The sequence below is a fragment of the Penicillium subrubescens genome (assembly GCF_028828155.1).
Source record: "Penicillium subrubescens strain IBT 31985 chromosome Unknown utg000010l_segment0_segment0, whole genome shotgun sequence".
Taxonomy (NCBI): Eukaryota; Fungi; Ascomycota; class Eurotiomycetes; order Eurotiales; family Aspergillaceae; genus Penicillium; species Penicillium subrubescens.
Window position 1 is genome coordinate 2,453,078 of NW_026643160.1, and position 23,678 is coordinate 2,476,755.

General features: G+C 51.8%; 10 protein-coding genes across 10 annotated transcripts; 3 read left to right on the forward strand and 7 right to left on the reverse strand.

The window, feature by feature from the left end:
- Positions 1–1,440: 1,440 nt before the first annotated feature.
- On the forward strand, positions 1,441–4,325 carry N7473_012050 (1,4-alpha-glucan branching enzyme GLC3). Its single transcript, XM_057157989.1, has 8 exons — positions 1,441–1,615; positions 1,735–1,859; positions 1,929–2,028; positions 2,090–2,202; positions 2,272–2,963; positions 3,018–3,353; positions 3,431–4,062; positions 4,140–4,325. Exons 1-7 carry the CDS (start codon positions 1,579–1,581, stop codon positions 3,975–3,977), a joined length of 1,950 nt encoding a protein of 649 aa, XP_057003839.1. The 5' UTR covers positions 1,441–1,578; the 3' UTR covers positions 3,978–4,062; positions 4,140–4,325.
- Positions 4,326–5,321: 996 nt separating this feature from the next.
- Positions 5,322–7,443, reverse strand: N7473_012051 (F1F0 ATP synthase subunit beta; the record flags this gene model as incomplete). The annotated part of the gene is made up of 6 exons (XM_057157990.1): positions 5,322–6,254; positions 6,324–6,640; positions 6,786–6,828; positions 6,924–7,009; positions 7,163–7,320; positions 7,433–7,443. 6 exons carry the CDS (start codon positions 7,441–7,443, stop codon positions 5,322–5,324), a joined length of 1,548 nt encoding a protein of 515 aa, XP_057003840.1.
- Positions 7,444–8,722: 1,279 nt separating this feature from the next.
- On the reverse strand, positions 8,723–9,513 carry N7473_012052 (cytochrome c oxidase subunit IV family protein; the record flags this gene model as incomplete). The annotated part of the gene is made up of 3 exons (XM_057157991.1): positions 8,723–8,812; positions 8,928–9,121; positions 9,264–9,513. 3 exons carry the CDS (start codon positions 9,511–9,513, stop codon positions 8,723–8,725), a joined length of 534 nt encoding a protein of 177 aa, XP_057003841.1.
- Positions 9,514–10,447: 934 nt separating this feature from the next.
- On the reverse strand, positions 10,448–11,218 carry N7473_012053 (actin-binding ADF family protein; the record flags this gene model as incomplete). Its single annotated transcript, XM_057157992.1, has 5 exons — positions 10,448–10,588; positions 10,670–10,718; positions 10,798–11,046; positions 11,133–11,143; positions 11,213–11,218. 5 exons carry the CDS (start codon positions 11,216–11,218, stop codon positions 10,448–10,450), a joined length of 456 nt encoding a protein of 151 aa, XP_057003842.1.
- Positions 11,219–12,144: 926 nt separating this feature from the next.
- Positions 12,145–13,054, reverse strand: N7473_012054 (glutathione S-transferase family protein; the record flags this gene model as incomplete). The annotated part of the gene is made up of 3 exons (XM_057157993.1): positions 12,145–12,360; positions 12,439–12,780; positions 12,902–13,054. The coding sequence occupies 3 exons, from the start codon at positions 13,052–13,054 to the stop codon at positions 12,145–12,147; spliced, it is 711 nt and encodes a 236-aa protein (XP_057003843.1).
- A 974-nt stretch (positions 13,055–14,028) lies between these two features.
- Positions 14,029–15,736, reverse strand: N7473_012055 (SH3 domain protein; the record flags this gene model as incomplete). The annotated part of the gene is made up of 3 exons (XM_057157994.1): positions 14,029–15,436; positions 15,503–15,586; positions 15,645–15,736. The coding sequence occupies 3 exons, from the start codon at positions 15,734–15,736 to the stop codon at positions 14,029–14,031; spliced, it is 1,584 nt and encodes a 527-aa protein (XP_057003844.1).
- Positions 15,737–17,730: 1,994 nt separating this feature from the next.
- Positions 17,731–18,337, forward strand: N7473_012056 (putative stress response RCI peptide; the record flags this gene model as incomplete). The annotated part of the gene is made up of 2 exons (XM_057157995.1): positions 17,731–17,788; positions 17,910–18,337. The coding sequence occupies 2 exons, from the start codon at positions 17,731–17,733 to the stop codon at positions 18,335–18,337; spliced, it is 486 nt and encodes a 161-aa protein (XP_057003845.1).
- Positions 18,338–19,058: 721 nt separating this feature from the next.
- On the forward strand, positions 19,059–20,932 carry she9 (putative mitochondrion biogenesis protein (She9); the record flags this gene model as incomplete). The annotated part of the gene is made up of 2 exons (XM_057157996.1): positions 19,059–19,716; positions 19,791–20,932. Coding segments are annotated over 2 exons (1,518 nt in total), but the record flags the coding sequence as incomplete, so codon positions are not given.
- A 435-nt stretch (positions 20,933–21,367) lies between these two features.
- rip1 (ubiquinol--cytochrome-c reductase catalytic subunit RIP1) lies at positions 21,368–22,291 on the reverse strand (the record flags this gene model as incomplete). Its single annotated transcript, XM_057157997.1, has 3 exons — positions 21,368–21,700; positions 21,775–21,863; positions 22,000–22,291. 3 exons carry the CDS (start codon positions 22,289–22,291, stop codon positions 21,368–21,370), a joined length of 714 nt encoding a protein of 237 aa, XP_057003847.1.
- A 483-nt stretch (positions 22,292–22,774) lies between these two features.
- Positions 22,775–23,517, reverse strand: N7473_012059 (histone-fold domain-containing protein; the record flags this gene model as incomplete). Its single annotated transcript, XM_057157998.1, has 4 exons — positions 22,775–23,103; positions 23,170–23,260; positions 23,318–23,403; positions 23,460–23,517. The coding sequence occupies 4 exons, from the start codon at positions 23,515–23,517 to the stop codon at positions 22,775–22,777; spliced, it is 564 nt and encodes a 187-aa protein (XP_057003848.1).
- Positions 23,518–23,678: the final 161 nt, after the last annotated feature.

Below are 23,678 nucleotides of genomic sequence, written 5' to 3' on the forward strand. Positions count from 1 at the left end.
TAGGCATCAGTTCCCACGACCAACTTCGTCTCAAACAGCTATCATTGCGGGAAGTCATCGGCTATCATGAGAAAACCCCTTATAAATGACGCTATCCAACAGTCAGAGGAACGCAGACAAGATCCGTGGACATATAACTCTGCTCTTTGCATGTTAACCCCCTCAGACCTGACTAACAGGGCTGAGGAATACAAATATCTGATTTTGAATCCTTGGAGTAAAAAGAAATCTTGCACAGTATTCTAGATTTCAGAAAGAGGGTCCCTCACCGGCGCCTGTAGTAATATCATTGGATCCTGCCGATATTCAGTAATAGGTTGTTCTCTGTAGTTCAGTATCATCTGGGGTAAAAGCTGGAGCACTAGCTGGTATATCGAATAGGAATTCAGCTCTGTACAATTGCCCCACCTTCATAGATCAACACCTTCCAGTCGTGCAGGTTGATTCTGAAGATACATCAGCCAGTATCATAAGACACCAATCCTATACTCCTTTGCCCATCTTCATGCGAAGGGATGGCGAGTTTCAAAGCGTGATGAAGGCCAGGATAGGGCGATGGATTAGATAGAGGCTTGACAACTGTAAACTATCTAGTCTTGCTGCGAGTGCAGACTGGCATCACACCAGCCCATAGACTAAATACTATTGCGGCAGAGTCGGCCATGTTCTGGAGGCTGTTCTCATGAATACTGGCAACTATTAGTATTTCGCCCGTCTTAGTTTCAGCGTGTTATTGTCCTCAAGTACTTCTTCCCACCGAGAGTTCAAGATAAGTCAGTGGCTTGGCTATGATATGCAGCCGGATGCATACGGCACAGAGATTAAATTTCCGAGTCTCAGGGACCTGTTTAGAACCATTTTATGTCTATAAAAACATTGTCTAGACGGCCAGATTCTTATCTTAGTCGGGTGGCGGCTGAAGATACAGACGATAATTAGTAGTCAATGAGATCGTCGGTGGCGCTAATAAGAAAAACTAATTCACTACCGGGTGGAAAGAGATATTTAAAATAGACACAAGTCTGAACTAACAAAAGCCAGGGGTTGGCAAAAAGGATTGAGTTTCACAGTTTCACTTTCACCGAGATGCATCTGGTAAGGCGAGGTGCAGAGGCCCCGAAGCAGTCGAGGTGGTACCGCGCCCGGCCAGGAACGGCGGAGAATGGTAGTCCGGAGAGATCATAGTGGCAAATACATTGAATGTATTGTAAATAGTATAGAATTATGAATAGCTAGGTACTGATCTATTATTTTCAAGAATAGCTTCACAATTGGCCATCCTAAATAACAAACTAAACCCCTCTCTGTCATAATAATCTCAACAGAGCTTTCCTCCCAAAACCGGATTCGCCCAGTTCAGGACACCACCAGGAGGCCCGAGCTCCCCAGCGCCCATCTCCACCTTGCAATCGCAGCTCATCCCCGCAGCCAATCACTCACAAACTCGCACAAGGTTCTAGCCATTGCTGGGATGCGTTGAGAGACAAGAGAGGGGTGTTTCCCGCATGTTGCCTCTCCTCTCCGTTTTCCTTTTTCTTCCAACTTTTTTGATTCCATAAACAATTCGGATTGCACAATATGGCGTCCACTACTGAAATCCCCGCCGACGGAACAGGTACGTCACTGAAGCAGCATCTCTGCTGAGCTGCCGCCAAATTGAGCTACGAGCTCTGCTGGTCCCCCTTTGGGCAAAACTGGGCGAATTGAATAGCTGATTCGTGCTCTACTATCTAGGTGTCCTGCAGCTTGACCCGTGGCTCGAACCTCATCGCGATGTGCTGAAGCACCGCTACAGTCTGGTGGAGAAATGGGCCAAGGCCATCAACGACTCTGAGGGTGGCTTGGACAAGTTTAGCAAGGTGGGATTGAACTTCCCCGTACCCAGTGCGATCAACTAGCGACAAGCTAACAAGAATCGTTCCTTCCAGGGCTATGAAACATTCGGTTTGAATGCACGGCCAAATGGCGACATCGTTTATCGGGAATGGGCCCCAAATGCAGTGGAGGCATCGCTGGTCGGTGATTTCAGTACGTCCCTCCGGGTTGAGAACAGAGTCGGAGGCCTTGAATTACATACTAAGTCTAGCAGACAAATGGGATAGCAATGCCAACCCTATGGCGAAGAATAGCTTCGGCGTGTGGGAAGTGACCGTCCCCGCGGTCAATGGCAGCCCAGCGATTCCCCATGACAGCAAGATTAAGGCAAGCCCATCCAAGTCAACCTTTGGCCACAAAGAAAGCTTCCAAGCTAACATAGCTCCAACTATCTAGATCACCTTGGTCCTTCCCAATGGCGAGCGCATCTATCGCATCCCAGCATGGATCAAGCGAGTCGTGCAAGACCTCGACGTCTCCCCAGACTACGACGCTGTTTTCTGGAACCCACCCACCAGCGAGCGATACACCTTCAAACAATCACGGCCCAAGAAGCCCGAGAGTCTGCGTATCTACGAGGCCCACGTCGGTATCTCGTCGCCTGAAACGCGCGTCGCAACCTACAAAGAGTTCACCAAGAACATGCTCCCACGTATCAAGTACCTTGGCTACAACGCTATCCAGTTGATGGCCATCATGGAGCATGCCTACTATGCCAGCTTCGGATACCAGGTCAACAACTTCTTCGCGGCTAGCAGTCGCTACGGATCCCCCGAGGATCTGAAGGAGTTGATTGATACTGCGCACAGCATGGGGCTGGTGGTGCTGCTGGATGTGGTGCACAGCCATGCGTCGAAGAACGTGCTTGATGGTCTGAACATGTTCGATGGATCTGATCATCTCTATTTCCACGAGGGTCAAAAGGGTCGCCATGAGTTGTGGGACAGTCGTCTGTTCAATTACGGACATCATGAAGTGCTGCGGTTCCTCTTGAGTAACCTGCGCTTCTGGATGGAGGAGTATCAGTTTGATGGATTCCGATTTGACGGTGTTACCAGCATGCTCTATACGCACCACGGTATTGGAACGTATGTCGACCTTATCCCCTCTTGGGTCTTGATCTGAGCTAATTATATCATTAGTGGCTTCTCAGGTGGTTATCATGAGTACTTCGGCCCTGCCGTCGATGAGGAGGGCATCACTTACCTAGCCCTTGCCAACACAATGCTGCACGAGCTCTACCCCGAGTGCATCACCGTCGCAGAAGACGTCTCCGGCATGCCCGCCTTGTGTCTCCCCCACTCCCTTGGAGGAGTTGGCTTTGACTACCGACTCGCCATGGCCGTGCCGGACATGTACATCAAGCTGCTGAAAGAAAAGTCCGACAGCGAGTGGGACATTGGCAGCCTTGCATTCACACTGACAAACCGGCGCCACGGCGAGAAGACCATTGCCTATGCCGAGAGCCACGACCAAGCGTAAGTATAGAATCCTACCAAAAAAACCACCTCCCCAAATAACCAACCCCCTCTAACAAGTCTTGCTCCTCAAACAGACTGGTCGGCGACAAAACCCTCATGATGTGGCTCTGCGACAAAGAAATGTACACCCACATGTCCGTCCTCACAGACTTCACCCCGGTAATCGAACGCGGCATGGCCCTCCACAAAATGATCCGGCTGGTAACCCACGGCCTCGGCGGCGAAGGCTACCTAAACTTCGAAGGCAACGAATTCGGACACCCCGAATGGCTCGATTTCCCGCGCGAAGGAAACGGCAATTCCTTCTGGTACGCCCGGCGCCAACTAAACCTAACCGAAGACCCCCTCCTACGGTACAAGTTCCTCAACGAATTCGACCGCGCCATGCAACTCACCGAGTCCAAGTATGGCTGGCTGCATGCCGCACAGGCCTACGTCAGCCTGAAGAATGAGAGTGACAAGGTTCTTGTCTTTGAGAGGGCGGGATTGTTGTGGATCTTTAATTTCCATCCTACGGAGAGTTTCACGGATTATCGGGTTGGTGTGGATGTTCCCGGGACGTATCGGATTGTGCTTGATTCGGATGATAAGGAGTTTGGAGGTTTGGGGAGGGAATGTTAAGGAGACGAGATTCTTTACGACGGATATGCCGTGGAACGGACGGGCGAACTTTACGCAAGTTTATATTCCGACGAGGACTGCTTTGGTGAGTTTTATATCGATTTTGAGTTTGGATTTGATCTCTTTTGGACTTGGCTAACTAATTTGGTTTACTGATGATAGGTTCTTGCTTTGGAAGAGACCCTGTGAAAGGGTCGGGGTTTGGGGCACCAAGAATCAATCCCTCTGCTTCGTGATTCAACAACACGCGAAGGTCACGTTTTGCATCTTGTTTTGGATTTTGGATGTTACCTAGCTAGCTAGTGTTTTTTAGTTTGAGAGAATGATCTTTAAGTCTTATTGCTGTGTTTTATTCCCTCCAGTCCGAGTCCAAGCAAACTATTATCAAGGATATCGGCTATACGAATCGACATGGTCATGCGATCGACCATCTATCCAGCACATCAATATAGCATACACATCATAGCAAAGCAAGCAACAGGCAAGTAGAGGTATGATGAGACTCAAGACACATCCAGTCCACACTTCCACGATACCGAGTCAATATCCCAAAGCACTTCTACTACAAGACAAGAATCCTACGCAAACACAATCCAAAACACAATAAACCTTCAACAAAAGAAAATACAATTGGACACCAGGATATTTAGGGTCGCCATACAGGCCATGGGTTTTCAACTCTAAATACACAATAATGAAACACAAGCCAGGCCAGGGTGCGTCTGACAAGGCTTTAAAAAAGGGCAAAGGGAGAATCTCATCAACTCGCTCATTAGACAAGAGGGAGTTTTTCGTTTCCATCCAACACCACCATCAAGCCTTCTTCCTTCATCAGTCCTCCTATTATCTTCTCGAGCCTTGCGAATTCCAACGGGGTGGCGTGTTACTTCCCTCCTCTCTGGTAGATCTGGTGAAATCTCCGTCGCCGGTTTCACAGTGACAAGATCCAATGAATATCAAACGCGGTTCGAATCAGTGTCAAGTCTCCCACCGGACATCACAGAAAGACAGAGGAATCGAGAATTGGTAACAATCAGAATCCCTTCCTGGTTTTCTTTTTTTTCTCTTTAAGATCGGAGTAGTATACACGCAATCGAAAAGGGAAAAATGACGTCTAGTGAGAGACAAGACACACACAAGACTCGAAAGGAGTTCAAAACAAAGGAACAAAAGAAAAACCAGATCCGGACCGGGAAAAGGGAAGAGGGGATACAAACACACACAGGTAGGAAAATTGTCGGCAAGAAGATTTCAGAAGCAGCGAAAGTTTTTTGACAAGAGGGCTGTTGAACATGGGAAAACCAAAACCCCCGCCGCTAGCTAAGCAAATGGATAAAATTACATTTAAGCAGAGCCCTCGAGCTCAGCCAGAATCTTCTCACCCTTGGCGCGGGCGGAGGCGAAGTCACCAACCATGTAGAAGGCGTTCTCAGGGAGGTCATCACCCTCACCGTTGATAATAGCCTTGAAGGAGGCAATGGTGTCCTTCAGGTCGACGAGGGTACCCTCGATACCAGTGAAGACCTGGGCGACAGCGAAGGGCTGGGACAGGAAACGCTGGAGCTTACGGGCACGCTCGACGGTAAGCTTGTCAGCCTCGGACAACTCGTCCATACCAAGAATGGCAATGATATCCTGGAGAGACTTGTACTCCTGGAGCATCTGCTGGACACGGCTGGCGGTGTTGTAGTGCTCGTCACCGATGATACGGGGGTCGAGCATACGGGACTTGGAGTCCAGAGGGTCGACAGCGGGGTAGATACCCAACTCGGAGATACCACGGGACAACACAGTGGTGGCGTCCAAGTGGGCGAAGGTGGTAGCGGGGGCGGGATCAGTCAGATCGTCAGCGGGCACGTAGACGGCCTGGACGGAGGTAATGGAACCCTTCTGGGTGGTGGTAATACGCTCCTGCATACCACCCATGTCGACGGCCAGAGTGGGCTGGTAACCGACAGCAGAGGGGATACGTCCGAGAAGGGCAGACACCTCGGAACCGGCCTGGGTGAAACGGAAAATGTTGTCAATGAAGAGCAGCACATCCTGACCCTCCTCGTCACGGAAGTACTCGGCAATGGTCAGACCGGTAAGGGCGACACGGGCACGGGCACCCGGGGGCTCGTTCATCTGACCGAAGACGAGAGCGACCTTAGATTCACCCTCAAGCTGGATGACACCAGTCTCCTGCATCTCGTGGTACAGATCGTTACCCTCACGGGTACGCTCACCGACACCGCAGAACACGGAGTAACCACCGTGGGCCTTGGCGATGTTGTTCTATTAAGGGTGAAGTTAGTATGCGCCAAACGGTTACTTCTCATCTTGCGATAGGTATTCAAAACTTACAATCAGCTCCTGAATGAACACAGTCTTACCGACACCGGCACCACCGAACAGACCAATCTTACCACCACGGGCGTAGGGGGCAAGGAGATCGACGACCTTGATACCAGTGACGAGAATCTCAGCAGAGGTGGACTGCTCGACGAACTCTGGGGGGTCGGCGTGAATGGGGAGGTACTTGGTGGCCTTGACGGGACCACGCTCGTCAATGGGGTCACCAGTGACGTTCAGGATACGGCCAAGAGTGCCGGGACCGACGGGAACCATGATGGGGGAACCGGTGTCGCGGGCGACAGCACCACGCGTGAGACCCTCGGTACCTGAAGATGGACGTTAGCAAGGCCAGGTCAAGCGTATGGCAAGAAAGCATGCCGGGCCGACCGTGTGGGTCCCCATCCCCTTTTGGGGATGGGGACAAGGGCACGACACGGTGGCTCGACAGGAAGAGACGCAGGGGCAGCTTACCGTCCATGGCAATAGTACGGACGACATTCTCACCCAAGTGTTGCTATACAGAAAGACAGGTTAGTTTTATGCGAAGAGAGAAGAGAGAAGAGGGTTGTTGAGAGGAGGTCGGGGGTGGACCAATCAGAGGGCACGTACGGAAACCTCGAGCACAAGCTTCTGGCCGTTGTTCTCGGTCTCAATGGCGTTGAGAATGGCAGGGAGCTTCTCGCCCTCGAACTTCACTGTAATATGGCGAATAGCAGGTCAGCGAGTGATTCTGGCGTTATTTTGGGATCGATTGCGATGGCTTTGGAGATGGATTGGGGCCGAGGAAAAGATTTTCGCGGCCGCGTTCCTCCCCCAAGTTCCCACCAGGGCGTTGAGTAACCACATACCGTCAACGACGGCACCAATAACCTGGTGAATCTTGCCAGCCTGAGCGACATCCGAGCTGGCGAAGCGAGCAGAGAGGGCGGGCAGGGCAGTGGCGCGGAGACGGGCGACGGGGGTCGGCCGGGCGAAGGCAGCCCTCCCGAAGGTCCGGGCGAGACCGCTGTAGAGAAAGAAAAACCAGTTAGGGGGATTCAAGACGTTGATGATAAAAGGAAATGGATGTTGAAGAAGAGTAGCGGAAGGTTAGAATTGGGGATCATGGGGTGACGTACCTCTTGAACATGATGGAGGTGTTGAAGAGCGAGGTGTAGGGATAGGAAAGGTGTGGATGGGGGGAGGAAAAGAGGGAAGAAGAGGAATGGGAAGAGGTTGGTGGACTCTCAGTGTCTCTCTTCCTCGCTGGCACGGGAACTGGGCCGCACTACACCTTTCCGGGGCGGTTTTGCCGATGGTCCCGTGATGAACCGATGCTCGGAGGCACAGGGGAGTATAGACCAAATGAATCCCTTTTGGACAATTTTAACACTTGAAATAGTTTCCCATTTTTTACCTTTCTCTATGATTGACCATTTACTAGCTCTCCTTTGACTCCCATCTCACCCTCGGTGGTGTGGTGGTGTTTCTCTCCCGTTGCCTGGCAATCCTCCTCCTTCTCACCGGTCGCCTTGGCATCCGGATGCAGGGGAGCCCCCAGCGCAACTATAAACAGCTGTCCAGCATGCAAAAGCTGCTTTGCATATTTCCATAGAAATCACCAGAAACCTTCAACTCATGTTCTTTCACTATTTTCTCACCCATTGACCTAAATTTCGAGGAGTGGTGGTCGTTCGCTTTGCTCCCCAGTTCCCGGCTTTTTCTCCGGTCGAAAATCTCTGACGTGTAACTCGGAGGTCCTCTACCACCCATCCGAGTCCTTGGTATGAAACCCATAGGAATTTGGGAGCTCCTATCAGCTCGTCACGGGTTCCGAGTTATAGTATAAAATATACAAATTATCGAAACTCATCCCAACGATTAATTCCCCTTTCCTATTCTCCAAATTGGCCACATTGCACCTCGCAATGGCCCTTTCTCTCGTTGCAGTGCGCTTGGACAGGGGTTCTCCGCACCAGCCCTGCAGGTTCCGAATCCCTCCGGGAAAAAGACGCACCACGGGGAAACCACCTACGTACGAGGAGGATCACCATATAGGACAGTCGGTATACACACATTACACATCGAGACAAAATCTTAGAGAAAAGAACAAACAATAGTATAATATAACAGCAAAACGGTCCTGTTTCTCTATGGCTACAAAAGAGATACATTGACTATAGCACAGTACGGGATACACGCATTTTCGGATGCTTGTGGGCCAAAGGACAAAAAAAGATGAACTGTCCAACAGACTGGTGTCGACCGGGCGTCCATCAGCGATCAAGTCGACAGCATGGCAAGCAGCATACAAACCATGACCCGAGGAGAATATCCCCGAGTCCAGATGGGCGTGCGAAATCGAAATCTCGCCCCGGCCGACACCAATATCTGTTTCCTGCTCATCCCCAATCGGGCACCTAGCCCACTTATGACTTCTCGGCGGGGGGGCTCTGGACGAAGCCCTTGCCCTCGTAACCCTCCTTGCTGATGCCGTGGATGGGGTTGATCTTCTCGGACTGTGGGGGAATAAATATGTTAGCAAATACTGATCAGCGATGGAGCTAGTGCGCAACGATCTGAAGAAACTGCTTGCAGCCAGCAGTATAAAAGAAGTGAAAAGAGAATATGTACCAGAGCGTATTCGTTGGAGGCCTCCTGCCACTCCTTGGACATGGTCTTGGGCTGGGGCTTGGCGAAGTAGTGGATGGCGTAGAAGACGAGGAAGGAAGCGACGGTGAGCTGGGTGACCTTGAAGAAGATCTTCAGGCCCTCACCCTTGGGAGTCTCAGCACGGGGACCGTGAGGACCAAAGGCAATCCAGTAGGCTAGACGTGAAAAAAAAGGATTATCAGCGATGCCGAAAAAGGAAATTCAAGGATTGCCGATAAAATTCAGCCTCGGATATCACAGGGTAGGCAAGCAACCACTTCCGAGACTGCAATTTAATATCGACAGGATTGTACATACCGGCCTTCTTCTCCTGGAGGGTCATCTGGTGCCAGTCAACCTTCATACGGTCACGGAGCTGCATCCACAGCTCGGCCTGCTCCTGAGGGGGCATGCCCTCCCAGCGCTTCTCGATGCTGGCCAGGGTAGGGTTCGAGATGGCGTGGTCGGAGGCAGCGCGGGCCTGCATAGCGTTCAGCGAGGCCAATGGGCCGGCACGGATGGCGGCCGGGCTGCGAGGAGCAGCGCGAGCGATGGAGCGAAGAAACATTGTGCGGCAGGTGGGAGGTGGGAGCACCACGTCGAAAACGAGTCAATTGATAGTGGAGAGGAGAGTCCGGGACCAGAGGAGTCTGGCAGCGAGGGGGACTCGGCTGGAGAAGAGAGTGGAGGGGGAGGGTCGGGGGGGATGGGGAAGGATTGAAGTTGGTCCTGGTGGTTTGAGGTGGAAGTCGCGAGGTTTCCGGACTAGCGCTGGCCTGGTTTGTCCGCCCGCTGATTGGGCCGTTGCCCAGCCCGGCCGCCAGTGAGCATCATCATCATTCTGAGCAACATCATACGATGAAAATTGGGCCAGAATTGTATGGAAATGTATGAGAAGAAGCCTTAAATCGATATAAAAAAGTCTTTTGTATTATCCTAGTACTTGAAATACCACTACTACCATCATTTTATTGAATCATCCCCAGTCGGCAACCCACCTACGCTCGTACGGACTCGATCGCAGCCCTAGGAAGGGGCTTGTACAACCACGGCAGAAAATAAAGTAGAAAATTGCTGGCTATCAGATGATCCTCAAGCTATCCTACTCGTCATGCACTAATACTTCATCTCCTAGTTTCCTCTAAATGTCAATCCTACCACCTATTTACCTTATTACCTCAACCAATTCATAGGGACAGCCTGCCTCCCAAAACAATCACCAATCGCATTGGAAACACACTTAGAACCAAAAGTACGAGGCAATCAATCAAAGATACGCAAAGGAACAAGAGATAAAAGGATGATCATGACTGTTCCACAAAAGTGAAAAGAAAAACGGCCAAAGTCGTAACGGTCTTTGCATTGCAACTAGGAAAAAAAGAAGAGAACAAGGAGAACGGTGTGCAGAGAAGGTGATGGATTTGATCGTGCCGTAGCACCGCCGAGGTGGGAAAACAAACCCCCTATCAATCACGCAGCCCGGACCCAGCCGGCGCCGTTATCTATTTACCAGCCTTGCCACCGCTAGCCTCGCTGAGGACGGTCTTCCACTCAATGTCGGACTTGTCGTCGGCATGGATGGAGGCAGACAGGTTGAGAGCGTTCTTCAGGACCTCGCGGGTGCTGGCGTAGATCATGGACCACTAGAGAACAGTGTTAGCCGATGGGAATTGCTCGTTTCAATGCGAGCATCGCATTTCCAATGACTGGCAATTGAAACTTACGAGAGTAGGGGTGTCGCTGGGGACCCAGGAGATGAAGATGATCTTGCTTCTATAATTGGAAACAGGTCAGTGAAATGAACCACCCATCACAAAGTATATGGCGGATGCCTAAATGGGGGAATGCGTACCGCTTGCCCTCACCACCGCCGAGGTCGTACTCAACGTCGTAGACAGCGTACCGGGGAGCGGGGCGGCCCTGGCTGTCCTTGGAAGCAGCGAGCTGCTCGCGGAAAACCTCGTAGTCCTGGTCGTGACCGACGGCATCCACAACAACGTCCTTCTTGTTATCGGAGATCTTGTAAATGATGTACTTGGTCTTGCCCTTGCTGAGACGGAACTCGTTGAATGCCGTCAGGCACTCGTCCTGGACGGAAACACTGCGAATCGAAATATCAATATGAAATTCAGGGAGAATGGCGGGTGACTTTGCCGCTGACGGTCGAAGGGGAAGGAAAGATCATACCCGGATGCGAGCTGCGCAACAAATCAAATCAGTATATAATTGCAATGGGAGTTGGAAGCCGTGTCTAGTTTGATACGTACCGACATGATTTTCTGTGTAGATGAGAGAAGAGGAAAAAGGGGAAGAGGATGGTCGCCTAGGAAGTGGCACACGATGTCAGTGGCTGAGATGTCAGGAACAGGGGAAGTCTCATCTCGAGGTCAAATTGCATGAGCAACGAGGGCGGTGAGGAAGAAGCTCCCGTTGTCACAGCTAGAGAGAGCAGCTTACACAAGAAACAAGGACAAGGGGATTCTCACAAGATTAACGGGGAATGGGGGAGTTGATGGGGGGGATGAGGGCGGAGGGGTTGTTGCCCAGGTGTTGCGATGGTGGGGGTGGCTGCACGTGATGCCCAGTACTCCTATTTTGGAATAAACAACAGTGCTGGCAGGTCAAATTACAATGTCATGGCTGTCCTGGTATAAATGTGTCGAAGGAGGCTCTAATCACTAGTATTTACAACACCATTTTCGTCCTTGTATTACGAGTTCTTCTGCCCAGGCATCCATGAGGTGTGCTGGCAGCCTAGGCTACAGTTGACATCTATCCCACCAACAACTTTGTAGCTCCACATCCACGCAGTAGGGATGTTGAAGATCACATCACCTAGCGTAGATAGGCCCTGCACGACATACTTGTTCCGAGTACGGCATTTGTAAACCGCAGTAGCGGAGGCTCTGATGTCTTGGGGAGAAGAGATGTGGAATCGAAAGTACCTACACGCTAAAGTTGGACGTGGCCCTCAACCATGGGACGCAGGGCCCGTACACGTCACTGGAGGCCCCTCAGCCAAGAAGCATGGATGCCCTACACTATTTATACCAAAATCTCTACCGTAAGGGACATCCTTAAACAACTTCGGGAAGTCTACATTTCCAGTCTCGAAATAGGCCAATCACCGAAAAGACAAAAATGTGAATATCGTAATTAGAGCATCTGATCCAGCCACAAGCTCTCAAAATACAGCAACCTACTGCTGCTTAGGCGCAAACTTGGCCCGCATCTTATCCGCGACAGCCTTCTCCTCCCAAATGAAGTTAACGCTCTCATGCGCAATAGTAGCCTCAGCCCAGCGCTTGAATCGTGGAGCCTGCTGCTCTAGCAGCGCAGGCAGCTTGGCACTGACAAGACCATGCTCCGGCTTACTGAAGCCGAGGATGCGGAGCAAGAAAGAACCAGACAGAACCTAACGTCCAACGTTAATTTAATGACTCTTACAAAAACACACAAGGGCGGAAGAGCCCGAGTGAGTGGGAAAACATACCTCAGCCAAAGTGAGCTTATCGCTACCACCGAAGAAAGGACCCTTGCCCTCCGTATCAGCAAGAAGAGGTTCAACCTCCTTCACGACACCGGCAACCAATGCCTCCGCGGCAGCATCGCGGTCTGCCTCAGAGGCGGATCTGATACTAGCGAAAAAGTGCGGGGCAACCTTGCTGAAGAATGCGTCGACGAAGAAGGCCAGGCGTGCGCGGTACAGCGCGTTGTCTGCCGGGCCAGAGGCCGGGAGGAGGTGAGAGGGGTGTGCGTCGGCGAGGAATTGCGCGACGATGCCGGATTCGGTGATGATGTTGCCGTCGTACGAGAGACTGGGGACCAGGCCACGCTATATGAAAAAGGGATTAGGGCTTGGTTCTTAGGTGTATGCCGTTCAAAGCTGGAAATGCTATGTCGCGGGGAGGAACACCAGCTAGGTACTGGTGAGTTGCTAGCGTGTATGTACATACCGGGTTGACCTCGAGATACCAGGGCTCACGCGGAACGCTCAAGTCAATAGTAACCTCCTCATACTGCAGACCAAGCTCCTTGAGAGCGATGTGGGCACGGTGAGCCCAAGGGCAGCCGCGGTTGGTGTAGAGAGTGATCTTGGGGGAGGCCATGATGTGAATTGTAAGAGAGTAACCGAAGAATAAGTTGAATCAACCAGGCGAGTCCGAATGAGAATGTGAAAGAAGATGTAGATGCTTATATCTGTGACAATCTGGGGAAGACGCCATTATTTATGGTATCACGGAATGTGGTAGAAGGAGGGGTGGATTAGTAAAAGCGAATTGCGAAATCGAGGTCCCCGGGTTCTCCTTAACGCCGAGCCGGGTAAGAAATGATGAGAGAACCACTACAGATGTGGGGAGAGTTGTATGTCTGGTGGTGGAGGCGGGTACAGTACCACAGTACACATTCTCAGCCATGAAAGTACGACATGAGGTACTACATAGTTCAATCACTTTCGAGGCCAGCTTTTGAATGAGATTCGAGTCTAATTATGTACATACATTAATGTTTGCACTAGATGTATCCGGATATCCTGAAAACAAAAACAATCACCGGAGGACACGCTGCGCAGTCTCTCAACGGCGGGGTACCGATGTACATAAGAAGACGAAACAAGAATCAAGACCAGCATCCATGGTATGCAAGGGTGGCCCTCACTCTGCCCGAGTTCCGTTGCGCCAGCGGTCGGTTCCACAGGACATTGATGAAGTCAATGTAGTGAAGAGAGAAGGGGAAGAATAGATAGAGAAAAAAGGAGAGAGATAACGAAAAAAGGGACGAGCAGATCGATCACCATAAAATGGGGGGTATATAGAATACGAACAAGAAACAAAAATGAGTTGCACACACAATCATCCCACACGAGCATCCCCAGACGATCGCGAGGGAGGGGGGTAGGATCGTTTAGTTGGACATGGTAAGGGCGGCCAGCCGGAGAGGATTCACGAAGAAGCATAAGCACACGGGTGAGATGACTTCTCGCGAAGCTGCCGCGACGAAATGAGAATGCTGCACACGCTGTCGTCAAGGCGTAAAGAATCGCATGAAAACAAGGGAGATCGAACACTGTCGACTCCCGCGCTCAAACTTCATCATCGTCCTCCTGGACACCGCCGTCGATGATCTTCCGCCAGTGCTGAGGCAGGCAGACACATACCAACGGGAAGGCTTTGATCTCGCCGGAGGGTACCGGTGACGGGCCCGGCCGATGTGAGCCATTGGAGACTCCACTATCACGCTGTTCACGATGCATGTCATAATCCTCAGCTCGCTCGCCGAGACGCACACCCGTGGCCCAGCCATCGTCCCAAATACCAATCACCTTCAACATCTCGCCGCGGTCCAGCTCGAATTCATCACCTGCCCGGGGAGAGTATGCCCACAGCGCAGCCACCTTGTCGCCGGGCTGAATGTCGTCTTGCGAGTAGTAGTCACGGAAGTACGACAGCTGCTCGGACTGGCCACTGGTCACTCCTTCGGGGGATGAGAATTGGTGTGCAGTGCCGGACAGGGGTGAGCTGTCACTGTCAAGACCAGCCAGAGCGGAGCTGCTTGAAAGCGAGCCGTGACGCTTTCCAGTGACCGGGGGAATTCGTCGAGACATGGCCCCGGGGCTGGCACCCATAGCCTCCGAATCAGACGAATCGCTATACTTGGTACCGCCGAACATCGGGGCAGATGTTCGAGAGTAAGCTGGTGAGGAGGAGCTGGGAACCTCACGCAAAGCGGACATGCGAGCAACACGGCCTCCAGGAACCATATTATATCCTGTTGGGCTTTCAGGCTGCTGCTGCTGCATTGGTGGTGTCGCGCCCTTGCGTTGTGGGTTGGGTTGATTAAGCGCAGCATCCGGTTGTGACTTGCGGCGACGGCGAGTGCAAATGAAGAGGAACGCCAAAAGAGCACCAATGATGGCAGCTGCTGCAACCGATCCGACCACAATGCCAGCAATTTGACCCCCTGAGAGACCGTGGCTAGCACCTGCAGCGGCAGCGGCGGTAGTCGTGACGATCGGCTGTAGAGTCGCGGTTGAGCTTGGAATGGTGACACCACTGCATCGACTCGTGGCATTGGAGCTGGAACAGCATGTATCGGTCGAGTTGGGCGAGCTAGAAGCACAGTAGGTGCAGAGACCAATTGTATTGGTGCGGAAACCACAGTTGTTAGGCTCGTTGTCGGATCCACTCACGCAGCTGCCTGTTAGCGAGTCGGCTGGATTGGAGCAAATGGTGAAATCGGAGCGAATCTCTTTCATATAGTCCTTGGTGGTTTTCGGGCAGAGTTCCTTGTTGACCATAATCTCTTGCTCGCTGGTGGCCATAAGCGCACAGGTCTCGGCACAAAGTGGTTCCGATTGGGCGGAAGACAGACTGCAGTCGTTCTTGGAGCTCTGAACGAGACCGCTGCAGATGACACTGGTGGTATATTGGGCATAATAATCGTTCATGGCGCTTTTGTTCAGGCCATCGCAGCCCAATTGGTCGGCATATCTGGAGAGACACGGTTAGCTTCATTGATCGTACGCCTGTCTCCCCCGTGATGAACCACAAACATACTTAGAGGTGACATATGTGTTTGCGACATAGTTGCTCAAGGCTTGATCGAATGTGGTGAGATTAGAAACGCCATCGAGCCATGGACTGCCGAGCATGATTCGTTAGTTAACCTCCCATGCGTTCCGGGCGCGGTCCCACTCACAAACTCGCATATTGGCTGGAACTGAGCGAGACTTTGGAGCTTTTCCATGCTGAACAGGCCGTCGACCCCGACAGCGACAGACAGGACGACATCTCGGTATAGGTGTTCGCGGCAGTCGTTCCTCCTGGTCGGTAACCCGAGGAATGCTCCCGGAGAATGTGTCAGATATAATCGAGAGATGGTTGGTATTACACGCGTCGCATGTCGTTCTCAATTGCTGTCCAGGAGACCCGGGATCAGTGCTGTCGATTATGGTCGTATGCCAGGGCAGTCGGAAAGGGTCGCTTCTTGCTCGGGAAAGAAAGGAAGTTGGAAAGAAAAGGCGTAGTGAGAAGGAATGAGATAAAACGAGTGACTCGGGCGCCAACAACGGACGTGGACCCGCAGGGAAGGAAAGATCAATCGACTGGCGCGGTGGCCAGGATCGAAGAAAGACGAAGAGAAAGGATGGCCAATCGAGAGAGACGAGGTAAGAAGAGGAGAGGAGGAGGTAGAGGTGACTTGGGAGATGTGCAGGTCTGGCTCGGTTGGTCTGGGCGTGGGTTGGGGGGGGGGAGTTTGGGGGGTTTGAGGGGGGTACGTGGATACTACGAGGAATACTGTCAGACTCAGGTACCCGATGCAGCAGGTTCTAGTACTAGTAATCTAGTAATAATAGTACTCGGGACTTGGTGCTGGCAGAGCAGATTTGACTGGTAAAAAAAGGGGGGGGCAGGAACTCTGAGACGAACTGGTCTGGAAGAATCTGAAACGAGGGCCGTGTCCTAGAGCCGTTTAATTACCTTTCAATATACGGAGTACAGTAGTTTACAGGATTCACGAGGATTCAATTATTAGGATAGTGTCAGCATAATAGTGAGCATGTTCTCGGCGACTAGGCGTATCGCTTTGTTTACACTTCTTTTCGGCCTCGATTTGCCCAATTTTGTCGCGTATCAAAATTCTGGCCCGGAGCTTCAACTCAACTTGGGAGTAACGGCGCTCAGAAACTCCCCTGATTGGCAGTAATCCAGCCAGCAAGACCGCGGTGCCTGTTCTAGTCCTATCTCAGAAGCTGGCTAGTCCCGAGCGGTACCTGGCGTTGTTGATATCCACCATTCAGATTGCCCCTGAAAGGACCCATTTGGCCGATCGCTATCACCCACCCGCCTTGCAAATTTTTCGCCTTGGAAAATGGGTACAAAGACGTACAAGAGCGGTACGGCGTACAGTACAGAATAGAGGCATTGAATTGTTCCCGAGGCTCACCTTGCATCCTGCAATGGGTATGCAAATAATGTGAGCTATCCGGCCGGTGGTTGGGCATCATGCGAGGGACGGAGTATTTTTCTGCTGTAAGATGCAGAGCATGCATTAAGCATGATGACGATCTATAACAAGGGTATGGACTTTGGTCTCTGAATTCTGAATTGTTGCATATACCTACAAGGTATGATGGTTTCCCATCAGCCGGCAGTCAGGACGATTTCGGCATAGAGCGGGTACACAATTCTATACTAAGAACCGAACCAAACTCGCGTGAAGACCCTGGCTCTGGCCCCCGCTTCTCTACGGTCGGTAGTCGAGTAAGTAGTGAATAAATACTTTGTACAACGTCTGCAAGACCAGTAGCTTCGTTAGTTCTCCTCTATATATGTCGATCATGCACAGAGTAAAGGAGTACGGTTGATGCAGAATGCTTGGCATCCACAATAGCTCTAAATTGATGTAGCAAATTCAATAATAAGGTGAGCTGTCAACTGTCGTCTGATCGAAGTACAAAATTGGTAGCAGTTGGAAAGTCTATTGTTGATGCCTCACGTTGCAGGCCATAACTTTCACATCACCTTCTGATGTCACATGATCAACGTCATCTGATCCCCCAGAATCGAAGCAGGCTGCCACTTGAACAATCTGGAATCTGGAAACCACAATCCAACTCAACCCAGACCACATCGACAGTTGAATAGGAAATCCTCACTTCACGTTCTGTGCCCTGGCCTGACAAGCTTTCGTCGTGATCTTGGATCTTGACCTATCCTTCATCCCCTCATTCTTGCAAGTGATACATAGAGCGCAACCTAACCAACCCCTCCCGTCGGTAGCCATGTGCAGCTCCGATATCTTCCTGGCGATCCTCGCCGTCCTCTTCCCACCCATTGCTGGTAAGCAACTCTCATACCCCACATTACGCCCTTGCTATGAACCCTCCTCACCCGATGCACGACCTGGAACCGTACATGTCATTTGAACCATGACCGCTAATCTAACCCTCTCCAACCATAGTCTGGATCAAGGCGGGAATCTGCACCGCAGACTCCTTCATCAACATCGCCCTCTGCCTGCTGGGCTACATCCCGGGTCTCATCCACGCATGGTATATCATCATGAAATACCCGGACCACGACTACGACGATGTAGCCTACGAACCCATCCCCGGCGGCTCCAGCCAGCGCCGCGATCTCGAGAACGGTCGCGTGACGTATTACTATGTCTCACACCAGCCTCTTCAACACCCCTCCCAGCGACAGTCCTACGGCACCGTCAACCAGCAAGGCCAGCAGGAGAACGCTTCGTCGAATGCGCCCAAGCCGTCTGATCACTCCCAGCAAGGTGCTGGAGCTGGCAATGGCGAAGGAGGGTCTGAGGCTCGACCGCCACCTACCTATGCTGAAGCTGTGAAGGGCGATAACAAGATTCAGTCCCGGGATTAAATGGGGGGCGGAAGATCTTGGTGTTGACAATGATGATGACTGCTTAATTTGTGTTTTGCCAGAGTTCGCATCCGCTTGGCCTCCATCTCTTAAAACTTCCGTCCAGCTTTGGATGGGGTGGGTTTTTCTTATGACTTTGACGAAGGATATGTTCTTATAGTTTCTTTTAACTGTTTTATCAGCGCACAACTCCAGGGCTGTTTGTTTTCTCGATCTTCTTTCATGATTTGTTCCGTATGCAAGTAATTCTTTTGCCTAAAATAGCCTCGACAGGAGTTGACCACCACTCAACCGCTATTTATCTTGCAACTCATGTAGGTAGGTAGCTTCGTCACAAATTGGTATCGGCCTTCAGCTCATGTCTAGTTGATTTGGTCTCAGTCAAGACTATGTCCGTCAGGGTCGGTTGACTAGATGGTGCCAACAGGGAGTGCAATTGACACTTACTGCGCTGCATGATATATATCAGAAAGACTGTAGCCTGCCAAGAACTGTACCACTCTGTAACTGTCCATCTACAATGAAGCATACTGGAACTGACAGATGCATCTCATACGAGGATTGAAAAGGCCTTTCAAATGTCGAGAAGACACGAATTCCGACTTGAATCGAGTTTGTATACTCGACTATGGATGATTTCCACCGCCCCATCTGATAAGCGCAGTCCGCTCCGAGACGATCCTCTTCCGGCCGGAAGGGAAACAGTGGACTCCAACACCCCAACCGACCACACCTCTCCTCCAGGTCCTCGGCCCTGACACCGGCCATGCAGTCCATGCCATTGCTCCTGCGCCAATCGCTACGGCCTAGCCTACAATTCACTCGCTCAACCGCCCGACCGGTGCAAGTGCCTCATCTCCGCCCGGCACCTCCGGGTGCTTTTCCCGCAAGGCCGACGACCCGGAGCTTCTCTGTCTGCCTCCAATGCCAATTCCGCCGGCTGCCGGGGTCGTACTCCCCTGTCGATGAGAAGGATAAGACCGCGGCGGAGATACAGAGGATTATTCAGACTTCGAACCAGGCTGTTGCGCCTGAAGGTGTGCCCGACTCAGATGCGGCTGCGGGGACCCCTCGTGCAAGCTCCACGGAGGCTGAGGTGCCTCCAGCGGGAGAGACGCAGATAAACAGTTGTGATAAGGTATTATTGGAGGGACTCGAAGTTGAGCAGAAGGAAGGAAAGACACAGAACACAAATGCCCAGGGCGCGACGAGCGGAGGGTTACCGTCCTATCTGGAGAACCATCGGTCACAACTGTCGAAGCAATTCACTACGATGATGGATAATCTACAATCCAACGTCTTTGTAGCTGGACAGCGTTTGAATGACCTGACGGGCTACTCCGCCATCGAGACACTCAAGAAGGACATTCAAACCCAAGGTAAGAAAGGACATCCCGCCTACTATACCACATTTTGAACACACACTAATGTTGCGACTCTTCTACTTTTACAGAAGCCCGTCTCCGCACAGCTCGCGCACATGTTCGCAAAGCAAAGGAAGACTACACAGCCGCAATCAACAACCGCTCCACCTCCCAGCGCGAAGTCAACGAGCTGCTCCAGCGCAAGCATGCCTGGTCCCCAACAGACCTGGAACGGTTCACCCTGCTCTACCGCAATGACCACACCAACGAAGTCGCCGAGGTAGAGACACAAGAGGCCCTGTCTCGCGCAGAGCGTGAGGCTGAAGAAGCCGCCGCATCACTGAACAAGAGCATTCTCTCCCGTTATCACGAAGAGCAGGTGTGGTCGGACAAGATCCGCCGCATGAGTACCTGGGGTACATGGGGTCTGATGGGCATGAATGTGCTTCTCTTCTTGATCTTCCAGATTGCCGTTGAGCCGTGGCGTCGCCGCAGACTCGTCAAGGGTTTCGAGGATAAGGTCGTTGAAGCGTTGGAGAAGGAGAAGAACATGAACCGTATTGAAGGCGGTGTTTCTTCGTCTGCAGCTCCCGCTATTCTCCCCGAGGTCATCGATTCGACCGTCGAGTCATCCATTGCCTCAATTGAGTCCACTACCGCCGAGGCTGATGAGCCGGCTGTTGTCCCCGCGGTTTCGCCAGTTGGAGCTTCTCCAATCGAAGTATCTCTCTCTCCCGAACCGATTGTTGAGCAATCTCTCTACTCTCGCCTTGCTGGCATTACCACCTCACCAATCTCTCTTGGCTATTGGCGGCAGGTGTTTGATGAGTTCTTCAGTGAGCGCACCGTTGCTATCTCCCAGCGTGATCTCACCGTGGCTGCTATGCAGAGCGCCGCAGCGGGTGCGGCTGTGGTGGGCCTGGTGATTGCTTTGGTGAGACCTCGGTAAAAGGACTAGCCTTGTTTATGCATACGGGATTGGCGGGACTGTGTCTTTCCCTCCCTTACAATTCTGATATTGTCAGTTCTTTACATACTCATATGAGTCCTTTGGCCAATCATGTACAGACGGAGAGATAGATCTAGGTGGGTGTCAAGACTCACATGTACTATACTTGAAAGCATTTCCTTTTGTGGGGTACTCCCTATATAACGAATTGGTCGAACGTCATGCGAGGCCTACGAGATTATAGCGCATATTTTTTATCTTATCGAAAAGCGATTTTGATGAAGCACAAAGGAAAATTCATGACTAGGCAATACACGGGGCGATATAGAACACAAAGTATGTACTCAAGATGACGGGCGGGATGAAATCATGCCACCAGCTGATTGCAGCTAGAGCAAGACTGTCACTCCTGGAGGTCAACCTTGGAGACCGAGGACACAAAGGGGAAAAAGAGGCTCATTTTTGTCCATATTAAAACACGGTCTCTTAATCTTGACAAGACACACACACGGCCGCTCTGTCTAAAAAAAGGAAAATAAAGATCACACAAGCACATACACAGACAAGATCGACCCAGTCCAGTCTTCATCTTGACTTGAACCACCCATCCTCACCATTTCCCGGTCTAAAGAAGCAAGTTTTCCGCAATCGGATGTATCGCGGGTTCTTTCGGGGTCAAACGGAATCAATCACGAGAGAGAGTAAAGCGATGGTCGTTTAACCGATGACGAGGGTCTCATCCTCGGGGAAGCTGTATTGGGGAACCTCGAGGTTCAGGGGAGCGGGGCCCTTGCGGATACGGCCAGAGATGTCGTAGTGGGAGCCGTGGCAGGGGCAGAACCAGCCGCCGTAGTCACCGGCCTCACCGATGGGCACACAACCCAAGTGGGTGCAGACACCCAGCATGACCAGCCACTCGGCGCGCTGCACACGCTCGTCATCGGACTGGGGGTCACGGAGGGACTCCCACTTGGTCTCGCGGGCCTCGGTGATCTCCTCCTGGGTGCGGTGACGGATGAAGACGGGCTTACCACGCCACTTGATGATGACCTGTAAGAGAGGGAACGGATGTTAGGGATGATGGGGCTTGAAGGCGTATGGTTGTTTCCGGGTGGTTAACGTACGTTCTTGCCCTCAGGGATAGCACCGAGAGCAATCTCGACCTTGGCCTGGGCCAGGACGTCGGCGGAGGCGGACATGTTGACGAGGAAGTCTGTATGGGTGAAGCACATGGTTAGCATGGATCAAGTTCAATTGACATCATCCCACGTAGCCATTCGATCCTCAAATTCGGCTATCCAGTGCCAACTCCATTCCATCCTTCAAGCGTTCTCAAAGGTTTTACCTACCCTGAACAGTCGCCTTGGCGCCAACGGCGGTAGCCAGACCCATAGTACCGGCCATGAAGTAGGAGAAGACCTGGTTGGAACGAGGAGCATTGCTGGACTGGTATTTGCTGAAATTGGGGATCTTCAGGGTCGAGCCACGCTCCTTAGCGGTGGCGAAGGGGCTCTCGAACGAGGCCTTCGCATCGGCGACTCCCCTCCGCTGCTGGCAGGAGGTGACGGCGGCGCGGGAGGTGGACAGCTGCTGGCGGGCGCAAGTGCGCAGCAGAGTGCTGGAAGCGGAGGAGAGCGACATGGTGATGCAATTGACCACGGAGTGGGATGTTGACCACAATTGCGTTGCGTCGAGTGGAGGGCGGGTGAGAAGATGGAGGGAGTGGATGAAGTCGGAAGTCGAAGTTGGAGCCAGAGCTTTCGCTAGCGATCGGAATCACGGGGCCTGTCATTGGCTGAGCGGGTCCCCGGGTGAACTTCATTCTCGGCCAGCAGCAGTGATGTCTATACATTTGATATAAATTTGATTCCGAATTCATGTTTATTCTATTTCAATTAAGAATTGGTTGGAAATTGCATAATTTTCATTTTGAGTGTGTTTGGGCTTATTCGGCTGAACTATAAACTACTTTCTCTTCCCTATGACCGAACCCGATGCGACGACCATAACCAAACCGGGCATGCAATAGCCTGCCAGCAATTCCGTGAAACTCCAATGCAAACGTTAAGGACAGTTATATAACAAACCGTCGAGGTCAAATCCAAAGGCCAGGCTCCCCCCGACTTAATCCTTCATTTCAACATCAGGGTCATTCCGGGCCGAGGAATCAACCGTTCGGTCGGCAATCAGCGCGCTCACAGGGACCACGGGTGTGCGAGGAACCGATGGTGACGATATGGCCGCTTCAGTATGAGGTAGGCCAGATTCAGTAGAGGCGCCATTGGTGTTGCTGGGCGCCGAGCCGTTCCCATTCAAGGTCCGCTGGCCCTTCTCCATCTCAGTGTGTTTAGCAGCATCCTTGGCCTTCTTCTCCTTGAACTGCTTGTATGTCGTAGTCTTGGGGATCACATCGGCGAGGAATTCGAGGTTGTCAATGTGCGAGACTGCGCTAGCTGTTGCGTAGACCAGGATTAGCATACTGCAAGATGGACTTTTACCGCGTAACGAGTATAACCTACCGAGGTCCTTGTATTGCACCGTCTTGCGCGGTTTCCGTTCCGACTTCACCACATTGTGCCCCTGCTCGGCGAGATACTGGATGAACATCTCCTAGAATGACGTTAGTCGGCGCGGAACGAAGTATAGTAGACGGAGTATGTAGCGCACAGTAGCCATGGCAATCAAAAAGGTCGCGTTGTTGGAGCATTGTACAATGTCATCATCAAGCTGGATGATCTTCTTGACTCGAGAAACTGCAAGCTCGTTAGACACTGCTAGCATCGTCTTTCATGGGGTAGACTGTACGAACTGGGAAGGGCGCTCTGTCCGGTGATCTCCTCCGGCTCAGCAACGTTCTTAGGAGACATAGTGAAGGTTGTCGCGCAAGATAAGAATATTTCAAAATTGTAGCCAGCTTTAGCGAGTTCTTTCTGTAGTGGAAGTAGGCGTTTCTCAGGTAAAACTGGTCTAATCGCGCGAGTGACGAAGTCGAGAAAGTCAAACGCGTGGGCGCGGCGTTATCTCAGCA

What these genes read in the sequence shown, in the direction of transcription:
- N7473_012050 (XM_057157989.1), top strand. Translation starts at nt 1,579, where the DNA reads ATGGCGTCCACTACTGAAATCCCCGCCGACGGAACAG. An exon ending in GCTTGGACAAGTTTAGCAAG is followed by an intron (nt 1,860 to 1,928) that starts GTGGGATTGAAC and finishes CGTTCCTTCCAG; the next exon opens with GGCTATGAAACATTCGGTTT. An exon ending in GCCGAGAGCCACGACCAAGC is followed by an intron (nt 3,354 to 3,430) that starts GTAAGTATAGAA and finishes CTCCTCAAACAG; the next exon opens with ACTGGTCGGCGACAAAACCC.